Source organism: Phoca vitulina, unplaced genomic scaffold (assembly GCF_004348235.1).
Source record: "Phoca vitulina isolate PV1807 unplaced genomic scaffold, GSC_HSeal_1.0 scaffold5, whole genome shotgun sequence".
NCBI classification, from domain to species: domain Eukaryota; kingdom Metazoa; phylum Chordata; class Mammalia; order Carnivora; family Phocidae; genus Phoca; species Phoca vitulina.
In genome coordinates, this window is record NW_022589708.1 from 491,412 (window position 1) to 512,198 (window position 20,787).

At 57.5% G+C, this 20,787-nt stretch overlaps 1 protein-coding gene across 1 annotated transcript; it reads right to left on the reverse strand.

The window, feature by feature from the left end:
* Positions 1 to 6,288: 6,288 nt before the first annotated feature.
* On the reverse strand, positions 6,289 to 20,787 carry GRK1 (G protein-coupled receptor kinase 1). The gene is made up of 7 exons (XM_032402559.1): positions 20,089 to 20,787; positions 18,233 to 18,360; positions 14,189 to 14,346; positions 13,582 to 13,665; positions 10,206 to 10,330; positions 7,644 to 7,845; positions 6,289 to 6,633 (listed from the first exon to the last, which is right to left on the reverse strand). Exons 1-7 carry the CDS (start codon positions 20,785 to 20,787, stop codon positions 6,335 to 6,337), a joined length of 1,695 nt encoding a protein of 564 aa, XP_032258450.1. The 3' UTR covers positions 6,289 to 6,334.

Genomic DNA, 20,787 nt, shown 5'->3' on the forward strand with positions numbered 1-20,787 from the left:
GACATGAATTTTTTAAATTAAAAATACTGTCTGGGCTTTGCCAGAAGGGCTTGTAACATGATCTCCCCAAGGAGCCCAAGCAGGAAGGCTCAGCTGCGTCCTCGATGTCTCCCGTTTCAAGGTCCTTGTGCTCACACGCCGCCCACCCCCAGAAGCATGAAGCCCCCCCATGATTCCCTGGAGCAGGAGTGCCTTTCCCACCTTGGATTCAGCAACCACAGGCTCTGCAAAGTGCACGTCTCTGCAGCCTGGACCCCGGCCTGCGGACTGGACACCGGCCTGTGGACGGGAGACCGTGCCCCCACGCCCGCGGCGCACACTCAGTACTCGGTCGTGGCACGCGCCCCCGGCAGGCCCCCATGCCCGCGGCGCACACTCAATAGTCAGGGCACGCAGGGGAAAGACAGTGCCCCCAGGCTTCCCTGGCGTCGAGGGCTGCACCAAGGGACTGGCACGATGAGCATGGGGCCAGGACGACCTGCAGCGCCCCACATGCCTAACCCTCACTACGCCGTGCGCCACACCCTGGCCCCTGCTCTCAACCGTTGATCCTGGAGGAAGAAGGCTGATCTTGGAAACACCCCTTTTCCACTGTAACTGGGACTGAGGTTTGGTTTTCACAAACTCAGAGCAAGCCTCTTGTCTTCATCTTATGTGGTCTGGTTGGTGCCTGCAAACCCAACTCATATTTAGGTTTCATTCCACATTTTCAAATTGAGGTCTGCCTTGCAGGCCGTTCTGCTGTCCCTGGCCTGGCCTGTCGCCTGCGTGTGCGCCGGCCACCCTGGCGGGGAGGAGGAGCCCGGGAGGCTGAGCTCGTCAGCCGAGCGCTCCTATCCAGGAAGCTAATCCAGGAAGACTGTGGACAAGTGCACACGCGCTGGCCGTGAGGGCAGCGTAGGAAGCCCAGCACAGCCGTCGACGAGCTGTTCTGGGCGGGCGTCCGTCGGCACCCCGGTTGGCACCCCAGCTGTCCTGCGAGTGCTCTCTGCCGTGCGCTCCAAGCCCTGTGGGGTCGTCCCAGCGTCCGTGCCACGTGGGGCCAGCTCCAGACGTCCTTCCTGCATCTTGGCGTGTGAGTGACTGTCCGCTGTGCCTTGGGCCTCTGGTGCCATGTTAGCAACCCTGGCTCTCCCTGGACGAACCCATCTGGGCAGCTGTCCCCCAACACAGTGCCCACGGGGAGCGGCACCAGCTCACTATTTCCCTGACCGCCGTCCACACCAGGGGGACGCAGGGAGAAGGATAGGGAGGGACTCATTCCCGCGGGGCAGGGACGAAAGCTCAGCTCCCACCCCTCAGCACCTCACTGTGGGGGGACGCAGCGCCTTGTCACAGCTGAGGGAGGGTGGAGGTCCAGGACCCACTCAGCCTTGCTGGCATGCTGGCACTGGGCTGTGGGGGTCCCTTGTGGCTGGAGGGCCCCTCCTCCTGGGGCCGCTTTCCTCTGTGCCCGTGGCAGCCTCTCTGGTGCCTGGCCTGGGTCCCGGGAGGCAGGGGGTGTCCTCCTCAGTCTGGGCCAGCCAGCTGCTTCTTCCTCTCCAGCCTCAGCCTCCCTAGGTGTGTCCTGCGCACCGCCCTCGCCAGTGCCGCGGGAGGAGGACGAGAGCCCACCATGCCCAGAACCAGAGCTGGCTTCGTGCTGTCCTGAAATGGGGAGGTGGCTTACGCTCCCGGCCTCTGGGTGACATGCAATCCCGCTCCGGCCTGCCCTGCAAGGGCAGAGTGACCGTCAAGGACAGTGCTGCCGGTGGGACCCACAGGAGTAAGGACAGCCAGACCAGCTGCCACGAGCCCCCACGACAGCCCCGCTGACCCCCACGTCCTCCCCGCCGATCTGAGGCCCTCTTCATCCCGGGCTCCTAGGGCCCTGCGTGGGGACGAGCAGAAAAAGGGTCTGACCTAACTTACAGTGGGTGCTGGGTCATCCATGGCCATGGAGGAAGTATGTGCATGCCCAGGTGGACGGGCGCCTCAGCACCTGTCATAGACGTGGGCACAGCGTGGCATGCGAGGGGCACACAACAGGTGGACAGCAGAGTCCAGACAGGAGAAAGACATGGCCCCCATGCTTCTCCGCAGCGTCTCCTACAATGCTCGGCACCTGCACTTCCCTGCACGCAGCGCGGCTCGTCCTGCCCCGCCTCTGTCAGCCACTGTGTCCCTCAGCACCACCCCGCACGGCCTCTGGTCCACCTCTGTCCAGGGCGGCCACAATACCACTGCTTAAGCAGGGTCTCCAACAGCTGTGTGGAAAGGAGAGGACTACACCTGTAAACACTAACCACCGTGAGTAGCAAACTAAAGCCACACGAGGCACCATGATAGGGGCCCAGGTGGAGGTGTGCAAATCCAGGGGCCTAGGAATTCAGAGTCTGACAAAGAGGGGCACTGCGAGCAATTTTTAAAATGATAGTCATAAAGAGATGAGAGGCAGATTTGTGTGTGCGTGTCTGCACGTGTGTGCACGTGTGTATGCATGTGTGTATATGAGCATGTGTGCAAGTGTATATACACGTGTGTACCTGTGCATGTATGTGCATGTGTGTGCATGTGTACATGTGTATCTGCATGTGTGCAAGTGTGTACCTGTGTGCACGCGAGTATGTGTGCACGTGTGTATGTGTATCTGCATTGTGCAAATGTGTACCTGTGTGCACACGACTATGTGCACGTATCTGCATGTGTGCAAGTGTGTACCTGTGTGCACGCGACTGTGTGCACACATGTGTGTATCTGCATGTGTGCAAGTGTGTACCTGTGTGCACACGAGTGTGTGCACGTGTATCTGCATGTGTGCGAGTGTGTATCTGTGTGCACGTGTGTGCACGTGTATGTGTATCTGCATGTGTGCGTGTGTATCTGCACGTGTGTGCACATGTGTGCACGTGTATCTGATGTGTGTGTACCTGTGTGCACGCGACTGTGTGCACATGTGCATGTGTATCTGCATGTGTGCAAGTGTGTATCTGCATGTGTGCAAGTGTGTATCTGCACACAAGTGTGCGCACGTGTGCATGTGTATCTTCATGTGTGCGTGTGTACCTGTGTGCACATGTGTGTGCATGTATATCTGCATGTGTGCACCTGTGTGCACGTGTGTATCTGCATGTGTGTAAGTGTATGTTCATGTGTGCACACGTGTGTCTGCATAGCTCTGTGTGCATGTATGTGCATAGACATGTGTGTGACTTTGAAAGAACATAACTAGCATTCATAATCATAATCCAGAATCCATCCTCTGTTTACCTTTTATTTTTGCCTTTTTCTGCTTGAATAGAAACTGCATTTTTTGTTTTTTACAAACAAGAAGTCGCACTGAGTCCTTTTGATCCCAGTATCTCCAGGGTCCCTCTGCTGCCTGACCACCACGGTGCATGTCCGGACAACCCCCCCACCACGAAGGTGATTCTTGCCGGGCTGTGGCCAGGGCCGAAGACGCCCAAGTGGCTGAGGTCAGCCACCCTATGGGGGTGTCGGGGCCGGTTTCTGAAGATTGTTGGCGGCTGTGGTGCGCAGGACAGTAGGGGCAGTGAGGAAGGCTTCTCTGCAGGGGACCCCCCCTTAGGCCTGGTGTGGACAGCCCCCAAGCCAGAGACAAGCCGGCAGGCAACCCAAAGGTCCTGACGGCCTCCCGAGGCTAAGCGTCCAGGACGGGCAGTGTGTCCCCTGGAACCAGGCCACAGCTGAGGGGAGGACTCTCATGCGTGTGGGACAGCCAGACCCCTGGGACTGTGCCAGGTCGGGGGGCTGTGCCTGGAAGACCACCCACAGCAGAGATCCCCTGAGACAGTGAAGAAACCCCCAAGCACTGACCATCCCCCCGACTGGACCCCCAGGAGCGCTCGGGTGGAGGGTGGGAGCATCCCATAGGAGCGGCAACGTCCATGCGTGCTGGGCGTCTCACAGCGCCTTGAGACCGTTAAAGTGTGTGCAGGGTCGCCTCTAGTTGGGGGAGCAGGGGGTAGGGGCGCTGGGGCTTCTGGACAGACTGAGAGACGGCCGAAGTCATGGTTACGTCCACCAGACCCGCTAGTTCAGTGGAATAACCAGCTACTTACTGACACATGACGTCTATAATCTGCAACGGGCACAGCAGATCCGGCAAACCACACTGAATAATTTGAGTCTACGTGCAGCCCCTGCGATATTTGGGACACACACTAAAAACAGTATTTGCTGTTCATCTGAAATCCAGATGCACCTGACACCGTGTTTTATCTGGTGGTCCAGGCAGACAGGGCCCCGAGGCCGGACGCTGGGGCTCCAGGCCGGCGGGGAGGGCAGACCTCCACCAACATGGCTGCTGGAATCACTCAGTCCAGGGGGGACTAGAACAGATTCTATGGGTTGAGAAAAGACAGAAACAGGTCTTTCTTGCTCCAAAATGTAGAGAAGTGACACGCTGGCTGTTACCTAGTCGATGTGCACCGTCCTGGTTCAGGGGGGCGCATCAGCTTGTCCCTGGTCCCGGTTCACCTGCAGGGACATGCCAAGGGGCACTTCCAGGTCACACGCCAGAAAGCACTGGACGCCTCTCCAGGCCCATCCGGAGCATTCTTTGCCTCTGGTGGGCCACGCGCACGGCCAGGACACAAGGATCTTTCTGGTCCAAGGGTGCTTTCAAGGCAGAGGCTTCACGTGCATAACGTCTTCTGAAGAACACACGATTCTCTCCACCCCCTGCTGGCCGCTGCACCCCGAACAACCGTGTGCCACACATGAGGCTGGGGACATGGCGTCGCCCTGCACGGCCCTGCACCAAGCAGGAGGGGGGTCCCGAGCAGCGACCCTCCAGGGCAGTGGGCTGCAGACCCCCTATTCCCCTGAGGGTGGGGGGAGCGGACCACATGCGGACGTCTGCAGGTAACACAGCCCCAAACACACGGGGATGAGGGCAATGGCCCCCCAAACACTCTGTGCTGATGGTCTGAGGGCGGGGGTGCCCAGCACACCCAGGGTTAACAGTCTGAGGGCGGGGACACCCCGCACACCCGGGGTAGGCTCTCCTGAGGCAGCTGGGAAAGGAGGCTGTGAGCCCAGCACAGGGACTACAACGGGGTAGGACCCTGTCTTTCGTGCTCCCTCGCAGGTCCCCACATCAACCCCCGCAGATAGTTAAATGACACCGTCTTCCCACATGATCCCCACATGTAACCGGCATCTCACAGCCCCATCACGTGGCTCTCTGCCTGGACCAGTACGTGACACATGTGTGAGCTGCAGGGACTCAGAAGTTCTTCCCTAGGAGAGGAACAGACCCTTCTGGAAAGTACTCCACAGGCCCTAAACCACAGCTCCTCCCCGGGCTCGGTCCCACCGGAGCCCTCAGAGCAGTATGGGATTCCCAGGCCAACGCCACCAAATCCCAACGTAGGAGTGAACATCGTCAGAGGCCCCTCCACAAAAACTGTGTTCTTCCCGTTCGAATGTGTAAAGCATTTGGGGAACTTTGAGGTTAAAGGTGAAGCTGGAAATATGGGAGCTGGTGAAGACGGTGCCTTGGGGCTTCAAGCCAGAGGGAGGGCACATTGTGTAAGGGTTAGGACCCCACTGCAGGCGCTGTTGCCGGTGGGGATCCGGAGACGGCCTGTCCCCGGCATCAGCCAGCCTGCCCCAAGCTTGCCCAGGAGAGGAGCTTGAGAAAGGGCTTTGCCGGGAGGCAGAGTCACGTGGTAAGCAGGTGCTCGGGGTGGGCAGAGAATTCCCGCACACCTGTCTGCCCAGGAGGTGGGCAGCTTTGGGGCCAGGTGCCATCAGCTGGAGATGTTCTCAGGACAAAGAGAAGCCAAGGGGGAGACTGCTGCGGTCACTCTCACCACCCCCCAGGCAAGGCAACCCCTTGGAGCCTGCACTGCTCAGCACCTGGCAGATGCCAGCATCACCAACACGTAGATGGGGACCGGCTCGGGGCGCCAGAAGCTGGGCACAACCCAGGCCTCTCTGCTGGTGGCCGCGAGCCCACGGGCCATGGTTTGCCAACCCCTGAGCCAGCCAGGAGAAGGCCTCCCACTGAGGGCAGGGCTCTGGGAAGCTGCCAGGAAACACACACGGAGCATCCTCTGGTATGAGCAGCCCTTCACCCCGGCGGCCGACACCGCTGCTGGCTGGGACGCCGACAAGAGTCCTTGAGTTGTGCATGGCGCTCTAGTCCATCTGGGAACCACTGTTGTGTCTATCTGAGTGAAATGGGGCAAAGGAAGTGGACTATTTACGGGCTGGACTCCTGTCCACTCCTTGCCTGTCCCGACAGTGCTGCGGGCGCCCAGCGACTCACACAGGTGCTCGCACAGAGCTCTCCCTGCGGGCCACAGAGCTCCCTTTTCCTGCACATTTAGGAAACCAGACACATCCCTGACTTGGACGCCGGGGCTGCCTCCTCCACGGTGACCCCCTTCATGTCGTCGGGCATCTGCCCATCAGAGCGCCACACATTGAGCTCCGCGAACACGCCCGTCTCGATCATCTCCTCCTGCCAGGGAATGGGGCAGTTGCCAGTCGCGAATTCCTGGAAGAACTCCGTATCGACTTTGTCAAAGGTCACGCCCTTGACGGTGGAGAAGGTGCCCACGTCCTGGATGTTCTTGGCATAGACCGTCCTGGAGTCCGGGACAAAGGGAGGCGTCAGCATCCCTGTGAGGAGACAGAGCACAGGATGTACAACATGTGAATGGAAGGGAACAGCCGTGTGCTCAGTGAGCAGGGCTGCCCAGCCAGGGTGTCCCAGTGGCTCAAGAAAGGTCTCCAGGTGCCCCACGGCCCACTGAGCAAGACGCAAGGGCCTTAGCGTCCAGGCTGGATGCACTTCCCCGGGGGCCCATCGCGAAGGATGGTGTGGTCTGACCCGCGTCCTCACGCCGGCCTCCCCGGGGGCTTCATCGTCTGCAGGTGGGACACCTCGAACCCAGCAGCCTCAGGACTGAGCTCCCTGTTTTCTTTCAAAAGCTGGCTTCTCTCCCAACCTGCTCAGGAGCCCTGGCGCCTTAGTGGTCAGATACAGAATGCCGGCCACGTGATCCCCATCGGCCCTAGTGCCCTTCCCCTCCCTGCGGCTCCTGGGCTGAGCATCCTGCCAGACCCGTGCAGTGGCCTTGGGACCCACCCTGGCCCCAGCCTCTCCCGGCTCCCGGCTTCCCCAGCAGAGCCCCTTCCCTGCAAGTGTAACTTCTCTCCCCAGGCCCCTGCGGGTAGGCCCGTGTTCACACGGCCTCCTGTAGGCTCTGGGGGTGGGGCCGTGTCCACACACACGCATCTGTGTGCAGCGTTCCGCACGCAGCACCTGACAACACACGCTGGTTGAGTGAACAAGTTTCTCCCGAGCAGACAGCTGGAGGAAATCTGCAGTCTCGGGTCAGGGGCTCCTTAAAAGTACGGGCATAGAAATTCACAGCAGCGGGTTTGGATCCTCAGTTCAAAGGTAAGCAGCATGTCCCCCACGCATCCCACCCAGCCTCCACCAGCCCAAGAAACCTGTATGTTAACACCCAGGCCTGGGGCGCGGGGCGACAGGACGTGGAGACGGGGGGTTACTTGGGGGCAGGAGGGTGGCTGGGGGGAGCTCTACTGGTATTGTGGAGCGCAAGGACCTCCCGATGGACCCACCTCCCCCACAGCCCCCCAGGTCCAAAGACATGTGGACGTACCAGCCTCGAGCTGTCTCCAGTTAATGTCCTTGAAGAGGGGGTTGGTGCGGAGCCCATCACACGTCCCGTCTCTGAACCCCAGGCGCTTCTCGGGGTCCTTCTCCAGCAGCGCCTCGCAGAAGTCCTTGCTGGTCTGGCTGAACTTGTCCGGGTACTTGACCACCTCGGAGAGGATCCTCTGCTTGAGCTCCTTGTTCTCCATCTACACAGCAGGATACGCCATGTCACGTGAAGCCCGCTGAGCCCACAGAGGTCTGTGCCCAGCTTGGCCAGCCCACCTCCCGGGAAGACACTGCGCGGAGGTGGTGGGTGGAGGTGAGGGATGGAGGTGAGGGGTGCAGGTGGGGGCAGGGGTGGCAGGTGGAGGTGATAGCGGAGGTGAGGGGTGGTGGTGAGGGGTGGAGGTGGGGGCAGAGATGGTGGGTGGAGGTGATGGCGGAGGTGAGGGGCAGAGGTGATGGGTGGGGTGGCGGGTGGAGATAACCACGGAGGTGAGGGGCGGAGGTGAGGGGCAGAGGTGGTGAGGGGCGGAGGTGGTGGGCGGAGGTGACGGCGGAGATGAGGGGCAGAGGTGAGGAGCGGAGGTGAGGGGCAGAGGTGGTGAGGGGCGGAGGTGGCGCGGGCCCTGAGTGTGTGTCCCCCCCCCCCAGCACGTGAGCATGTAAAGGGCTCAGGATCTGCAGTCCGAGGAGCGAAGTCCTGACGGTGCTGGTCAAGGGTGGGGTGTGGGGCCCGGGGAGCTCTGGTCGGGGCCTGGGCGCATTGACGGAACCACCCCTTACCCCCTGAAGAGAACAGGAAACGTGACAAAGAGCCGACTTTATAGACCGAGCGGGCACAGGTCTCCTGATGGGTACTAACGGCCACTCTGTGGTGCCTGACTGCGTCCGCTTTACGGAGTATCATCTACATGCCACAGAAGCCCGTTCCCAGTGATGGGGGTGAAGGGCCTGGACAGTCAGCAGGGAGCCCCACGAGGACCCCAGATGCGCCCTGTGCCCTTTGCAGCCCGTCTCCACCGCGGCTCGGGGAACACTGGCTGTCTGCTCTCACCACACGGTAGATTTGCCTTTCCTAAAATTGCACAGCCACGGGCCCACCCACGGTTACTCTCCGGGCCTGACCCTCGCCGTCCCGCGGGCCGTGAGACAAGGAGCCACGGTGGGCCGCCATGTGCTTCTTGCCTGAGCCCATCAGGCTCATTCACACACAGAAAACCGGGGTTCTGGTCAGGCCGTGGTCAGGGAGCGCCCTGCGCTGGGGCCTCTCCCGCGGCCCGAGGCCAGGCCCCTACGCACGGTCCCACACCACGTTGCTCATCTTGCTCTTCCGAGAGGTTGCAAGTCAGGAGAGAGGCGGGCGAGTAGAGTCAGGGCGGACGTGCAGAGACACGGCGAGCTACGTGTTAGCCGCGCGAGGCCCTCTGCTCTCGGAAGACCGGGGACGTGGTTTGCTCTCACAGCTGTCCCAGGACCGGAGTGGGCCTGCGGACGGACACGCTAGGAGGCCCCGCAGAAGAAAGTGAAGGGCGTGACCTCCAGTGCGTCTAAAGACTAGTGTTTGCACGGCCTCGCGATGCCCCCTCGGCCCTGGTTCCCTCACGCCCGGCCGACCGCCGTGCCTCGGAGCCGCCCGCACCTGAGCGGCGAGAAGAGGCTGGCTTTGCTCCGTTTGATCTGAACAGCAGATGAGGCCCCCAGACGCCATCTATGGGCACACCTCTTCATTGTGCTTCGAGAAAACTGCGTCTTTCACAAACGGAAGGTTTGCGGCAACCCTGCCTCGAGCGAGTCTGTCCTGTGCTCACTTCATGTCTCTGTCACATTCTGGAGATTCTCGCAGTATTTCAAGCGTGTTCATTATTACTACAATTGTTACAGTGATCTGCGGCCAGTGATCACAACTCACTGAAAACCCTGAGGACGGTTGGCTATCAAGTGTTTGTTAATCAAGGTACATGGACGATTTTTTAGACACACCGCCACCGCGCACTCAGGAGACTCCAGCTTGCTGTAAAGGTAACTGTTATGTGCACCAGGAAACCAAGAAGTTCATTTGACTCGCTTGACCGTGGTATCTGCCTTATTACGGTGGTCTGAGCTGGACCCGAGAGGTCTCCAAGGTGAGCCTGTATTTGTGGCCCTGGGGCCGTAGCAGGAGCACCCCCCACTAGACTCTGGGGCAGACGGTGCGGAGGAGGGCATGGGGCCCCGGGGGGTCAGGGCACAGCGATGTGATGCCCCCTGCCCCCTATTCAGAAAGGCTGACGGGCCAGACGGAGGGCTCGCAGGTCTGCAGCAGAAGCACAAAGCGGGGGAGGGACTGGCTTGGTCTGGGGGTTGCTGCGGGCTGCTCGTGGGGGTGGGTTTGGGGAGGTCCAGGCACAGCTGGTCCTGAAATGTATCTTACTGTGGGAGGCTCCATGAGATGAGGACACCGTGTCCCCTCTCCTGCCCAGAAGGATTTACCACGAGAAGCCTCATGCTCTAGGCCTGAACAGCGGCCGCCACACAGAGGGTGGTCACAGGGCGGCTGCCGGACACATGCTGAGTGACCTCCTACCTTCTCTCCTCGGGCACGGAAGGGTCCTCTGGCTGCGATCATCTCATACAGCGTGACGCCCAGGGCGAAGTAGTCCACAGAGAAGTTGTACTCCTCGCCCCGCAACAGCTCGGGGGCCATGAAACCTGCCGGGCAAGAACCGCGCACAGACTCAGTCAGACGCAGGGCCTGGTGGGGAGCACGTGCCCTGCCCGGGCAGGCGCGTGACACACAGCACCACATGCATGGCCGTGGGCTCCTCGCCCTGTCCCTTCTGTGGTGGGGCTGCCCCGTGCACCACGCAGTGGGGAGCAGCATCCCGGCCCACACTGATACTTGGAACCCCCCAGTTGTCGCACCCAAAAATGTTTCCAGACATTGCTGAGTGTCTCTTTCGGGCAAAACTGCCCCTGGCTAAGCAGCACTGCCTCACGTCAGCGGGGAAGGTCCATCTCCCCGGGGGCACGCCACGGCAGACGGGCACAACGGTGACCCGTGGCGTCACGGGCGTGTGTGGTCAGGGAGTACTGGCCCCGTCCTGAAAGGGCACAGAAGGACCCGTTTAAGCCCACACACCCCAAAGAGCAGTCCAGACGCCCACCACTGCCAGATCTGTGCCACATTCGGGGAGTTGGGGCCACGTGGGGAGCCCCGCACCCCTGAAAGCACATTCTGGGCCTCCACTCCCTAACTGCCACTGTTTGGGAGCCAGCCCGCATGCGGGAAGGGTGGACGGGCCAGTCTCTGGGGCCCACAGTCCAGCGCCCTGGGACCAGGGGTAGGTGCTACGGGCTGGGCACGGGTGGCCTCCATGCCTGACGGCTTCAGACATTCCGAGGAAGGAACGCTAATGTGTCTGTTGATTTCTGGTCCCTCCTGGCCCTGATACACCATGCTCGCAGCCAGTCTCCAAGAGGGGATGTGCTCAGCAACAGCGGTCGAGCTGATGTGACCACAGACTCACTTCTCCCCGTAGAGGCTGCAGGTGTGAAATTCCACAGACCCTCCTGGCCCTGGCATCCCTTCACCCCTTTGTAGGTCCCGCTTTCCAGGAATTGCACTATTGTTCAGATGGCTCAGGTGCTGTAAGGAAGACATATTTAACAGCCCACCACTTCTAGATTAAAACAGGGTCTGGGAGAAAGGCACAGCAGGCCACAGGGAGGGGATCCGTTTCTGCAGCAAACACCCCAGTGGCGCCTCTGGTCTGCTCTCCAACTCAATCTGGGTAACACATCGTTTTGTATCCCGAGGACCTACATGACACCTGGGACAAAGTAAGCACCAGTAAACGTTTGTCACCTTAACGAGCAGGTGAGTGACTGAGTGAATGAGTGAGTGAGGGAATGAGTAAGTAAATGAGTGAGTGAACGAGTGAATGAGTGAGTGAGCCAGTGAGTGAGTGAGCAGGTGAGTGAGTGAGTGAATGAGTGAGTGAGCAGGTGAGTGAGTGAGTGAGCAGGTGAGTGGGTGAGTGAGTGAATGAGTGAGCAGGTGAGTGAGTGAGCAGGTGAGTGAGTGGGTGAGTGAGTGAGTGCACAGGTGAGTGGGTGAGTGTGCAGGTGAGTGGGTGAGTAATCCAGTGAGTGGGTGAGTGAACGAGTGGGTGAGTGAGTGATCCAGTGAGTGGGTGAGTGAGTGAATGAGTGAGTGAGCAGGTGAGTGAGTGAGCAGGAGAGTGAATGAGTGAGTGAGCAGGTGAGTGGGTAAGTGAGTGAGTGAGCATGTGAGTGAGCGGGTGAATGAGTGAGTGAGCAGGTGAGTGAGCAGGTGAATGAGTGAGTGAGCAGGTGAGTGGGTGAGTGAGTGAATGAGTGAGTGAGCAGGTGAGTGAGGTGAATGAGTGAATGAGCAGGTGAGTGGGTGAGTGAGTGAGTGAGCAGATGAGTGAGCGGGTGAATGAGTGAGTGAACACTCCTGTCTAGTTATTCATTCCTCCTCACGTGGCCCCAGCCCCATGTCCGGGCTGGAAACCCTGTGGGTTCAGAGGGCACACTCACAGCCCCTCTGTGCCCGATCGTGGCTCACGGACTGTGTGCAGGGGCTTGGCTCCAGGGCTCCAGCAGGCAGGGTGCAGAGAGGCCAGGGAGAGGGACACAGTACGCTGCACCCCAACCTATATCCTAACGTTCCCATCTGCTGCGTCTCTTTGCAGGTCACACCCTGCACCTGACCCCGGATGCTCAAAAGATGCGTCCTCTGCTTCCTCTGCTCAGAGAAAGGCCGTGGCCACAGCAAAACCTGGGGGGCCCTCTGGCGGCCGGCAGGGCCCTCACACTCAGAGTCGGACTACTTGGAATCCAGCCTGTGGTGCCTTATTCTCTGGGGCTTTCTCCTAATGATTTGAATCGCCCTAAAATATGTGAGGAGTGTTTCCACTCACATGGTCGCACTCAGAGCAGGAACTTCATAGATTCTGGACAAGGATCTGGAAAACTCAGATAGGAAGGACCTTCCCTAAATGAAGCCACAGATGAGGACAGAGCCGCAGGGACAAACCCAAAAAGGGCCCAGAGCACAGGACAGGAGGATCCGGGGACACAAAACAAGGTCCAAGTGGCCCCAAATCCCAGTGGCAGCAGTTTCTCCTCAAAGCCAAATCAACCCAGGGAAGGATTTGCTGAGAATCCCTGGACCTTCCGGAACATGGAGGGGCAGGGGACTGACCCCCAGGTGCCCGCGGACCAGAGGCAGCATTGTGGCACTGAGCTCCCCCTGCAGTCCGGGCTGCCTGCTGTGTCCACCCCAACTCTGGAGGGTCCCCTCTGTTGTCTGCAGGGCTTCTTCCCTCCCCGCCTGGGCTGAGTGGAGGGGGGGGGGCAGCAGAACGTGTTGTGCCCGCACACACACATGCACACACAGACACATACACATGCAAACACACAGACACACGTGTGCACGCACCCACACACGCACACATACTGGACACGGGCAGCCCCCTCCTGCAGGGCCACCCCCACCTGCCGCACAGCCCACCCTGGACTCCCCTGAACAGCGCAGGCCCTGGCCACGTGCCAGTGGGGGCTGGGTACCCCTCACAGCTCCCAGTCTGCCCACCTTGGGGCGGTGCTAGTACAGTCGAGGGCACAGCTGGTGATCTGCTGCAGATCCTCGGGGCTCCAACCAGCAGGCTGGGCGCTCCGGACAAACACACTCTGCTAATGTCTAGGAAGCCCCTGAAGGCAGAAGCTCCCATCACAGGGGCGGCGGCACTCCAGAACCAAAAGGGGGAGGGACCACCCCTGCCAGTGGGTGTCAGCTGCCAGGCACATCCACTGGCCACACCCAGTGGTTCTACTACTTGCTATGAGGGATGGGGACCCCCAAGGACTCCTACGGCCTCGCTCCCTGCCCCCTGCAAAAGAGGCTGCCCCCACCCTTGATCTCAGGTGCTAACCTGGGGTGCCCGCAAACCCCTTGGTCTTGGTCTGCCCGTCCTTCAGCTCCACAGCCAGCCCAAGGTCAGAAATCCGGATATTGCCTGAAAACAAACATGGGCTGAGGTCACACGCGGCCCCACAGAACAAAGGCACCTGGTGTTCCCTGAGCCTGCAGGAGCCAAAGGCAGCCTCTGCACACACACACACGTGCCCACAAACACGCACGTGCAGCACATGCCCACCCCAGGGCCCTGAGGCCTCTGCCCTCCCAGCCAGACTGCAGAGGGACAGAGGGGCCCCAGCAGCACCCACCACTGTGAATGGAGGCACAATCCACCCAAAACTGTTTCAAGAATGCCCCACATTTGCATGACTTAGTGACAAAGGGAGGGTGTCCAAGGGACATAAAGAAAACCTAGATCTCTGCTACCTTCTGATGAGAATCCCTCAAAAGGCAGAAAGAGGAACCAGCCTATCCTCCTACCGAAGATCCACCGGGCCACGGAGGAGAGCCTGGCGAGGGGAGTCTGGGCAGGAGGAAGCCAGGAGGGGAGGCTGGGAGGAGGAGAAATGGGGAGGCGGGGAGACTGGGTGAGGGGAACCTGAGAGGGGAGGCCACCTCACCGTCGTCGTCTAGAAGTACGTTCTCAGGCTTGAGGTCTCGGTAGACAATACCCCTCTGATGGAGGTGCTCCAGGCCGCTGATGATCTGGGCCGTGTAGAAGACAGCACGGGGCTCCTGGAAGCCAGGGTTCTGCTCATCCACGTTGTAGATGTGGTACCTGGGGCCAGACCACACAGAGGCCATTCTTCTCTGGCACAGTGAGCAGGGTGCCCACGGGTCCATGGGAAGTAAAATCTCAGGGAACAGTGAGGGCCTCAGGACCCCATGCTGTATTAGCGGAGAGTCTGGTCATTGTGGGGCCTCGGCATCAGCTGGAAGAGTCTGCAGCCAAGAGCCCCTGGCAGCTGGTGTATGTGCCCTCACAGACCCTCCACCACAACCATTAGGAGAGGAACAGGAGGGAAGAGCACACTGCTCTCCCCACCTCCCTGACCCTTGCCTGCACCAGCTAGGAAATGGACCCTGAAGCCATTTCACCATCGCCAGCCAAAGGAGGCAGGGCAGAGGGCGGTGAAGGAAGCCCGGGCAAGCAGCCCGAGTCACCTCAACCACAAGCAGTCAATACAGTGTCCGGGTAAGCATATTGGCTCCGAGCACACTGACTCCTGGGTGGGCCTGCCGTGGGTTTCCTTCCAGCTTCCCTCCTCCCCTGAGACTGAGCTTTCTCATCTTTCCCACTATTACATTCTACAGGAGAGTAACACCTAATGAATAAAAGAAACCGACTATTTATAGCAGAGACCAGGCGGCAAGAGGTAGGCCAAGAAAACAGGAGAGAAAACCTCAATCAGCCATGATGACAAGATAAATGGCTTTTGTATTACGTTTATAATTATAGTACAGTGTGGTGCAGCATACGCAGTACAGTGTAGTACGAGGAGTGTAGAGTAAGACACCACAGAGGAGCAGTGTAACGGAGTAGGTGTGACAGGGTGCCACACGTAAGCACAGCGTAGCACAGTGTACAGAGGACAGTGCAGTGCAGTACGGGGCAGTCTGGTAGGACACGGCACCGTATGGTACAGGAATACAGTACGGTCCACTTACCAGTCCAGTGTGGAATATAGGACAGCGCAGTACAGTGTAGCATAGTACGCAGAGTATGGTAGAGAATAGTGTAGTACAGTGTAGTGTAACGTAGCAGAGCGCAGGATGGTGTGATACAGCACAGTGTAGTGTAACGTAGCAGAGCGCAGGATGGTATGATAGAGCACAGTGTAGTATAACGTAGCAGAGTGTAGCATAGTGTAACAGAGTGTGGTGTAGTGTAGCATAATGCAGTGTAATGTAGAGTAGTGCAGTATGACACAGTACAGCATGGTACGGTACGGTGTAGTATGTATGGTGTAGTATAGAGCAATGTAGTGTAGTTGATTTAGTATAATACAGTATACTATGGTGTATTATGGTGCAGTGTAGTGTGCTATAGTGTAATATCATGTAGTAATATGGTACAGTATAGTGCAGTGTGGTATAGTATAGTATAGTGTCATATAGTGTAATATCACGTAGTGCAGCATGGTGTAGTGTAATGTAGTATAGGAAGTGTAGTATAGCACAGTTAGCATGGTATGTTGTGGTGTAGTGTAATAGAGAGTAGCATAGTATGATATAGTATGGTATGGTACGGTGTGGTATGGTGTGATGGGGTACAGTGTAGTAAAAGTAGCATAGTAGAGAACGGTATAGTATAGTATAGAGCAGTACAGTGTAGTATAGTATTATACAGTGTGGTGTAGTGTAGTATAATCTCATAGGATGTATTATGGTATAGCATGGTACAGTATAGTATGGTATATAATATTGTGTACTGTGGTATGGTGTATACAATCTAGTATAGGGTAATGTAGTGTAGTATGGTGCAGTGTAGTACTACGTAGTAATATATACCATAATATACCTTAGAATACTGCAGTACGGTGTAGTATAGCGTAGCATAGTGTAGTATAGTATAGTGTAGGGCAGTGTGATGTAGCATAGGACAGTGTGGTGTAGTAACAGTGTAGTACAGGGCAGTGTAGTGTGGTATAGTGTTGTATAGTGCATCGTAGTGTACAGCATGGTATAGTATAGTACAGCGTAGTGTAGTATAGTACAGTGTAGTGCAACATGGTGTAGTATGGTGCAGTACAGGACAGTATGGCGTAGTACGGTGTAGTATAGTACAGTAAGGCATAGTATGGTGTAGAATAGGACAGTGCAGTACAATATGGTGTATAGTGTAGCATAGTGTAGTACGGTGCAGTACAGGACAGTATGGTGTAGTACGGTGTAGTACAGGACAGTGTGGTGTAGTATGGTGTAGTATAGTACAGTAAGGCATAGTATGGTGTAGTATAGGACAGTGCAGTACAATATGGTGTATAGTGTAGCATAGTGTAGTACGGTGTAGTACAGGACAGTATGGTGTAGTACGGTGTAGTATAGTACAGTAAGGCATAGTATGGTGTAGTATAGTACAGTAAGGCATAGTATGGTGTAGTATAGGACAGTGCAGAGTACAATATGCTGTACAGTGTAGCATAGTGTAGTACGGTGCAGTACAGGACAGTATGGTGTAGTACGGTGTAGTATAGTATAGTAAGGCGTAGTATGGTGTAGTATAGGACAGTGCAGTACAATATGCTGTATAGTGTAGCATAGTGTAGTACAGTGTAGTACAGGACAGTGTGATGTAGTACGGTGTAGTATAGTATAGTATGATGTAGTACGGTGTAGTATAGTACAGTATGGCATAGTATGGTGTAGTATAGGACAGTGCAGTACAATATGCTGTACAGTGTAGCATAGTGTAGTACGGTGTAGTACAGGACAGTGTGGTGTAGTACGGTGTAGTATAGTACAGTATGGTGTAGTACGGTGTAGTATATGACAGTAAGGCATAGTATGGTGTAGTATAGGACAGTGCAGTACAATATGCTGTATAGTGTAGCATAGTGTAGTACGGTGTAGTACAGGACAGTGTGGTGTAGTACGGTGTAGTATAGGACAGTGTGGTGTAGTACGGTGTAGTATAGGACAGTGTGGTGTAGTACGGTGTAGTACAGGACAGTATGGTGTAGTACGGTGTAGTATAGTACAGTAAGGCATAGTATGGTGTAGAATAGGACAGTGCAGCACAATATGGTGTAGTATAGTGTAGTATAGTGTAGTATGGTGCAGTACAGGACAGTGTCATGATCATCTTTGCTCTCTTTAAGTCATGTTGTGTGTACTTCCTAGTCTCTTCTCTCCTCTTCCATGTAGCCTCAGAATTCCCACCTGGAAAACGGGGCCAACAAACACCTGACAGAGCTTCAGTGGGGATGAATCCAGCAGGAAGAATGCAGGCAGAGGGCTTGCACATAACACCAACAGCAGGGGCCCCGTTTGTGTGACATATGACACTCTTTCAGGTTTCGTACACATATTAATGTACTCTTCACTATGCCCCAAGAACACCAGGATTATTCTTTATCCCCATTTTACAGACCAGCACACAGAGGTGAGAGCGGTCTGATTGCCCAGGTTTCCCCACTGAGAGTCAGTGGTCTGACTTCCCCCCAGGAGCCCAGGGCTGGGCCCTCAAACCTCCCCAGGGACCGGATCCACTGACCAAAGCCATGGTTCCCGAAGTTGGCCACGTCGTGTTTCCAGCTCTGCCATCATCCCCAAGAGCAGGTCATAATGCAATGCCCCCAACTGGGCCCCCACCCACCCTTCATTCATCTGTCCACCCAACTAGCACTCACCCCTGGCGCCTCGTGCTCCTGGCACCTCCACCCCCATGTGGCCACACAACCCCAGGTCCCCAGGGACTGGAGGTCCCCCAGCAACTAGAGAGCCATGGGCCAACCTCCCCATGGCCCCGCATTTCATGTAAGACTAAGGACACACCACCTCGAGTGTCAGCAACCTGGGGACAGAGGAGCATGTTGATGGGGACCCAGAGCTTCTCCTTGGTGTCACCATGTTCTCTGCACATGTGGGCAGCCCCCTGGGCCCCCGAGACCCCTCACCCTGCTCGACTGCTCGAACCCTCCAGCCCCAGCTCCCCCATTTACCTTAAGTCGCCTCCATTCATGATAGTCATCACCAGACAGAGGTCAGTTTTGGTTTCAAACGCATAGGCCAGAGAGACTATAAACCTGCTGTGTACCTTTGCTAGAATCTTCTTCTCTACCATAGCACCCTGAAAAGCAAGATGTCAAATCATTACCCAGGTTTAAGCAGGAAGTGATGTCACCGAAAAGAGCAAGTACCAGAAAATACCAGAAAATAGCAACAGAGTTGCAAAGGTACCGGACACAGCTTGCATAAAGCAACTGCAAAGAACTTACAGACATGTCTCACTTGTCCCATCCCCAGAGACCAAAGCAATCATGCAAACGTGTGCATGTACCAAGGACTCTAGGCTTCCTGGAGCCTCCAGCAAGGAGGCAGGAGTCGGACCAGCCTTCACAACACCGGGTGAGGGTCCAGCACATCCCTTGCTCAGAGCTGACCCTCTTTCCAGCCGTTCCTTACACCCGACCAGCTCGCCAACTGCAACCCCAGACCCGATCCTCCCTCCAGGCCCCTGGACAGCGGACAGCCAGGGACCAGCATCTGCTCATTTTCTGTCCATTTAACACGTTTTTTAGAGTTGTGTTTGGGAAGGGACGGTACAATTCCTTTGTGAAGGAGGAATTCTTAGTGTTCCGGAAGGCCCCTCTGCATCCACACTGCGGGGCAGATTTCGGGTCTTCCTGGGTAATAAGTTCAGTGAGGACCCTGAACTCGGGACAGAAGACACCGTGGGTTGAGACGACACGTGGACCACTGTGAAGGACGCTGCTTGCCCCTGCAGCCCCAAGGGGACAGCACTATTGAGAAACCCCGGGGTGGGCACCCTTGGTGGCTATTTACCCCCAAAAGCTGCATTTGCGCTGTGTGGCAGGACAGGACGGGAGAGGAACTCCTATGACACAGCAGCTTTTGCTGTCCTGCCTAAAGGGAGTCTGACCCCTGTTGGGGACAGCAGACCCCATGCAGCAACATGCTGTGCCTTGGTCCCCCCTGGCCCGGGGGAGACAAGGCGGATGCTGCCAGGCCTGGCTGGACTCCCAGTGTGCCCTCCATCATAGCACAAGCCAGTGCGTGGAGAACTCCAGAAAGCCGGGGTAAAGAACCAACAGTCCCCCTAACACCTGCTCCCCGATTTCACGGTAGTAGTAAAAACACAAGAAGGCTGGCAGGAGGGGCCCCTGCGTGGCTCAGTCGGTTGAGCATCCGGGTCTTGGTTTCGGCTCAGCTCATGCTCAGGGTCGTGGGATTGAGCCCCGCATCAGGCTCTGTGCTCAGTGCGGAGTCTGCTTAAGACTCTCTGCCCCTCTGCCCCTCCTCCCCTGCTCGCATGCACTCTCTCCAAAATAAATCTTTAGGGACGCCTGGGGGCTCAGTTGTTGAAGTGTCTGCCTTCGGCTCAGGTCATGATCTCAGGGTCCTGGGATCGAGTCCTGCATTGGGCTCCCTGCTTGGCAGGGAGATTGCTTCTCCCTCTCCCACTCCCCTACTTGTGCGCTCTCCCTCTCTTTCTCTCTCAAATAAAATCTTTAAAAATAAATAAATCTCTAAAAAAAAAGAAGATATCTGGTGGGATGTGCAGTACCACCCACACCAACAAACACAGAGGCTGCCTCTGAGGAGGGGCAAACCCCGTGTGTGTGCAGAGCCAGGACGGGGGCAGGGGGGCGCGCAGAGCTGTGGACTGCCCCCTCCATGCCCCGCGGGCCAGATCGTCAGCTCAGGACGAGAAGGCTGCCCAATGGGAGGGGCCCGGTGTCCCCAGGGCCAAGGAGCCAGCCCATGAAGGGCACCGTGTGGGGCCGGACATGGCCCCCGATGGCCCTCCCACCACCGTGAATGGCTGGCTGCCCACCTGGTACCCCTTCCTTTTCTTGAGTCTCTTCTTGTTGAGCTTCTTGCACGCATACAGCTTGCCGGTGGCCTTCATCTGGCAGGCGGACACCTCCCCGAAGCCACCTTTCCCTAGGACCCTGAAGTCCAGGAACCAGTCCTCGCCCGTCGGCTGGGCCTCCAGCCACTTCCACTGCAGGAACCTCTGGAAGTACAGACTCGCCAGGTACTCCTGGAAGGGTGCCTGGCTCAGGTGCGCGAGGGCGGCCTGCAGCAGGGGCTGGAAGAGCCCATCCCCGCTTGCCACGGGCGCCTCCCGGGCCTTCGCCACTATCCCCTCGTCCAGGAAGCTGCAGAAGAGCTTGGCCTGGGGGTCCAGGTACTCGGCCAGGATGGCCCGGGCTTTCTGTGGCCGGAGGTCATCATCTGCCGTGTCATAGTCCTCGATGTCCTTCCAGAGCTCCAGGGCCGGCACATGCCTCTCGTCAGCCCCCAGGAACTGCTGGAACAGCCGCTTGCCGATGGGCTGCTCTGAGCACACACTCGGGAACGCCAGGTCCAGGCTCTCCCGGAGGCCCTCACACTTGGACAGTGGGGGCAACTTGAGCTTGGCCAGGTACTTCCTGTCCCGAGAAGATGGGCCACTGCTCCCGTCGAAGCTGCCCCGGGCGGCAATGAAGGCCGAGTTGGCCACCACCGTCTCCAGGGAACCGAAATCCAT

What these genes read in the sequence shown, in the direction of transcription:
- GRK1 (XM_032402559.1), bottom strand. Translation starts at nt 20,787, where the DNA reads ATGGATTTCGGTTCCCTGGAGACGGTGGTGGCCAACTCGGCCTTCATT. An exon ending in ATGAATGGAGGCGACTTAAG is followed by an intron (nt 14,347 to 18,232) that starts GTAAATGGGGGA and finishes GTCTGGCCCCAG; the next exon opens with GTACCACATCTACAACGTGG. An exon ending in CTGGAGACAGCTCGAGGCTG is followed by an intron (nt 6,634 to 7,643) that starts GTACGTCCACAT and finishes GTCTCCTCACAG; the next exon opens with GGATGCTGACGCCTCCCTTT.